Source organism: Choloepus didactylus, chromosome Y, assembly GCF_015220235.1.
Source record: "Choloepus didactylus isolate mChoDid1 chromosome Y, mChoDid1.pri, whole genome shotgun sequence".
Classification (NCBI taxonomy): Eukaryota; Metazoa; Chordata; class Mammalia; order Pilosa; family Megalonychidae; genus Choloepus; species Choloepus didactylus.
Genome location: NC_051335.1, coordinates 30,342,826 through 30,346,818, shown reverse-complemented (window position 1 = coordinate 30,346,818; position 3,993 = coordinate 30,342,826). Strand labels below are relative to the sequence as shown.

Here is a 3,993-nt window from a genome sequence, read left to right as displayed (position 1 = left end):
CGCGCCGACGTGAGAGGAAAGCTGTGCGCGGCTTCCTTTTTCCACCTATCTCCTTCCCTCCGCCATTCCAGACGCGGGTGAGTGCGGGTGCCTTGGTCCTCACACGGAGCGGCCTGACCCTACCCCTCCCCTCTGGAGATCTTAAATCTTAGCCCACGCCCAGCATGCTCCAGGGCAGGTGCAGTGGGAGTAATAGTGAGTGAGGGAGATGGAGAGCCGCTTCTAGAGGTTCTTCTTTGATCCCTTCAACGGGGTCTTGAGGTGACCGTATTCTCCTTTCACTTCTGTTCATTTCGTCGTCGTCTTCCTTTTTTCATTCTCCAGGCCAACCGCCTTCACCTTCTAAAATAATTTATCCCAGCCACTCTGGTAGTTTCTGCTTCGTTTGAGCTCATGTCTAGTTTTAAGTTCCCCTCTCTGTACATCCCCAATTTGCACAGATGATTTTAATTTAAAATTATAGACTTATTGGGTTTTGTTCAATACTTTTGCAGCCTTGAGTAGTATCACCATCAGGAAGAATTCTGACACACACGTTTGCCATTATTGAGCTGAGACATATGAATTATCATATGTTGGCCAGAAATAATGAAAATTGTGTAATATGAAGTGCAAATTCCTGTATGAATTAATTTTAATTCAGTGCTTGCTTCCTGTCTGTTTTCCTTCTTGGAGCTGTTTGTTTTTTTTTAAATCAAGTTCTCTGAGTGACACAGTAAACTGCCCTGCCTCTTCTTCCCCCTCCCGCAACTATCAGGAATTTCATCTGCCAACCTATTTCACACGTTGTCCTTCTAGAAGAATTCAAAATCCATTTTCTCTAAAAGAAAACAGAGAGGGTGGTTTTCTTATAGCAGTATGCTGATGGTGGGTGCAAAATATCAATTATATAACCAGTTCCTCTCCTTGTTTTCCATTTGTATGAAAACAAGGTTATTCAGGGACTACTTTATTAAATTCTCAATAATATGGTTTGAAGCACTGTGGAGTTAATCCTTCTGTAATGGAAAAATCATTAAACTGATTTCAGGAGATCTAGTTCCACTTCTGCTGACCAGCTGTGTTACTTTGGGTCAATAACTTAACCTCTCTGTACCTCAGTTTCCCTATCTGTAAAAATGAGAGAAATGACAGTTTTTTAGGCCCCTTTCAACATTAAGTGACAAGGGAAAAATCTTAAGTAGCTCAGCAGAACATTATTTGTGGAGATGGAGGGGAGATTGGGAAAATTCCTGCCTTTACTAGCATAAATGGGTAGCATACAATTTTTTTCAGCAGTTGTATTTAATATTGGCTTTTCTTTTACTTGCACGGGAAAAAAATTCCCTTTTTACTGTCCTAAAGAAGAATAAAATGCATTTTGAGGAAATAAAAATGTTCATTAATGTTCCCCAGATATGCCTATATTGACTCAGTTCTCATCCAAATAATTTAACTGTCTTCATTATGGGTTTTTAATACACCATTTAGTTGAGATATTGTATTGGAAACCATGTAACTTAGGAATAAAAGTGTACATATTAACTTATATGCTATCAATCTCAAGAAACGGGTTTTAGATGTAGTCAAAACACCTGAGGACAGCAACCATCAGTTAAATAAAGCACTAGGTTGAGAACAGAAATATTACCATAGATACCGTTGGTTGTTTACCAGTTGCAGGTAGTTTTATCTGATAAATTGAATGTTTTGGTCTGAAGTCCATTTATATCTGCAAAGATATTTGAATACTATAATGCAAGCAAGTCAAGCAAAATTCATTTGAAGAGAATGATGAATGAACAACCTTTGTAACATTGGTTTCTAGGGCTAATGCTTTAAGTACTTGGTTAATTAAATCCCCATAGATGAAGTGCAAAAAATACACTCTGACACCAAATTCTACTCCATAGAATAGTTGCCACAAAGTTCCAGTTTTAGTACTGATCAGTAATCAGATACTATTGGAAGCTGAAGATTCTTAATAGTTCTTTGTACTATATGTTACTAATTTGATGTCAAATATTGGAAGCTGAAGATTCTTAATAGTTCTTTGTACTATATGTTACTAATTTGATGTCAAACTCAGGAACTTTTTTTAACATTAAGGTCAAAATGTAAGTATTTAAGAAGTACCAAATCAAATTACTAGACTAATCCTTTCTACTGAGTATTTTAAGGATTTTTTTCTTCTTTATAGGAAAAATGCTTTCTGAAAGCAGTTCATTTTTGAAGGGTATGATGCTTGGAAGCATTTTCTGTGCCTTGATCACTATGCTAGGGCACATTAGGATTGGTCATGGAAATAGAATACACCACCATAAGCATCATCATCTACAAGCTCCTAACAAAGAAGATATCTTGAAAATTTCAGAAGATGAACACATGGAGCTCAGTAAGAGCTTTCGGGTATACTGTATAATCCTTGTGAAACCCAAAGATGTGAGTCTTTGGGCTGCAGTGAAGGAGACTTGGACCAAACATTGTGACAAAGCAGAGTTCTTCAGTTCTGAAAATGTTAAAGTGTTTGAGTCAATTAACATGGAAACAAATGACTTGTGGTTAATGATGAGAAGAGCTTACAAATATGCCTTTGATAAATACAGAGACCAATACAACTGGTTCTTCCTTGTACATCCCACTACGTTTGCTATTATTGAAAACTTAAAGTACTTTTTGTTGAAAAAGGATCCATCACAGCCTTTCTATCTAGGCCACACTATAAAATCTGGAGACTTGAATATGTGAATATGGAAGGAGGAATTGTTGTAAGTATAGAATCATTTAAAAGACTTGACAGCCTTCTCAGTATCCCTGAAAAGTGTCCTGAACAAGGAGGGATGATTTGGAAGATATCTGAAGATAAGCAACTAGCAGTCTGCCTGAAATATGCTGGAGTGTTTGCAGAAAATGCAGAAGATTCTGAAAGAAAAGATGTGTTTAACACCAAATCTGTTGGGCTTTTTATTAAAGAAGCAATGACTAATCACCCCCACCAGGTAGTAGAAGGATGTTGTTCAGATATGGCTGTTACTTTTAATGGACTGACTCCTAATCAGATGCATGTGATGATGTATGGGGTATACCATCTTAGGGCATTTGGGCATAATTTTAATGATGCATTGGTTTTCTTACCTCCAAATGGTTCTGACAATGACTGAGAACTGGAACAAGAGCGTGTATATAATCACTGTATAGGATGTGTTGTCATTATTTATGGTAACAACTACATATCCAACACAGTGATATGTTTCATTTTATTTTTCTTTTTGTAATTTGGTAGCACTGGTATAATCACTTGTTCAAGTTTAGTGGTTCATTTTTTAATGTGGTGGGGTTTTTTCCCTTAAAACGTATACGAAAAATTTCAAATGGGTTGGAAAGATAATGTTTTAAGAATAATAATTTTGCAAGTAAAGGGTATATTTGTAAATACTGTATTTATTAGATAAATTCTAAATTATGAACATTAAAATCTAATGTGGCACGTTTTTGGTGACTGATTAAAAATGCAATGTGTCTTTCTAGCTTTTGACGATATGCAAATAGAATCTCTAGTTGTGAATTTGCAATAAAGGTAGAAATGTTAGCTGTATGTTTCCTTTACTTCTAATGTGGATTCATGTTCTAAGCCTCCCCAAGTGCCAATGGATTTGCCTTCTCAAAATGTATAACCAAGTAACTAAGGAAATGTTCCTAACCAATGTTAAAGTGAAAGTTGAAATCTATCCCTGAGAGTAAAGTGAAAATTAACTAAGGAAATGTTCCTAACCAATGTTAAAGTGAAAGTTGAAATCTATCCCTGAGAGTAAAGTGAAAATTACTTATAAAGATGAAGTAATTTTCCTGGGAGCTAATTTAGGGGTATTCCTTAGCCTACACAATTTCAATGTGACTCTCTGTACTTTTCTATGCAGATACTGAAATTGGAGTGGTGGCTATGAAGAAAGTAATGTCATTTAACTGTGTGGTTTCCCATTAATCAAGCTCCTAGCTACAGCTTACATAAAAATT

General features: G+C 36.1%; 1 protein-coding gene across 1 annotated transcript; it reads left to right on the top strand.

Annotated features, from left to right (window-relative positions):
- Window positions 1-772: 772 nt before the first annotated feature.
- LOC119524063 (C1GALT1-specific chaperone 1-like) lies at window positions 773-3,725 on the top strand. Its single transcript, XM_037822732.1, is given in 3 exon segments — window positions 773-867; window positions 2,180-2,713; window positions 2,716-3,725. Coding segments are annotated over 2 exon segments (954 nt in total). The 5' UTR covers window positions 773-867; window positions 2,180-2,184; the 3' UTR covers window positions 3,141-3,725.
- The last annotated feature ends 268 nt before the right edge of the window (window positions 3,726-3,993 follow it).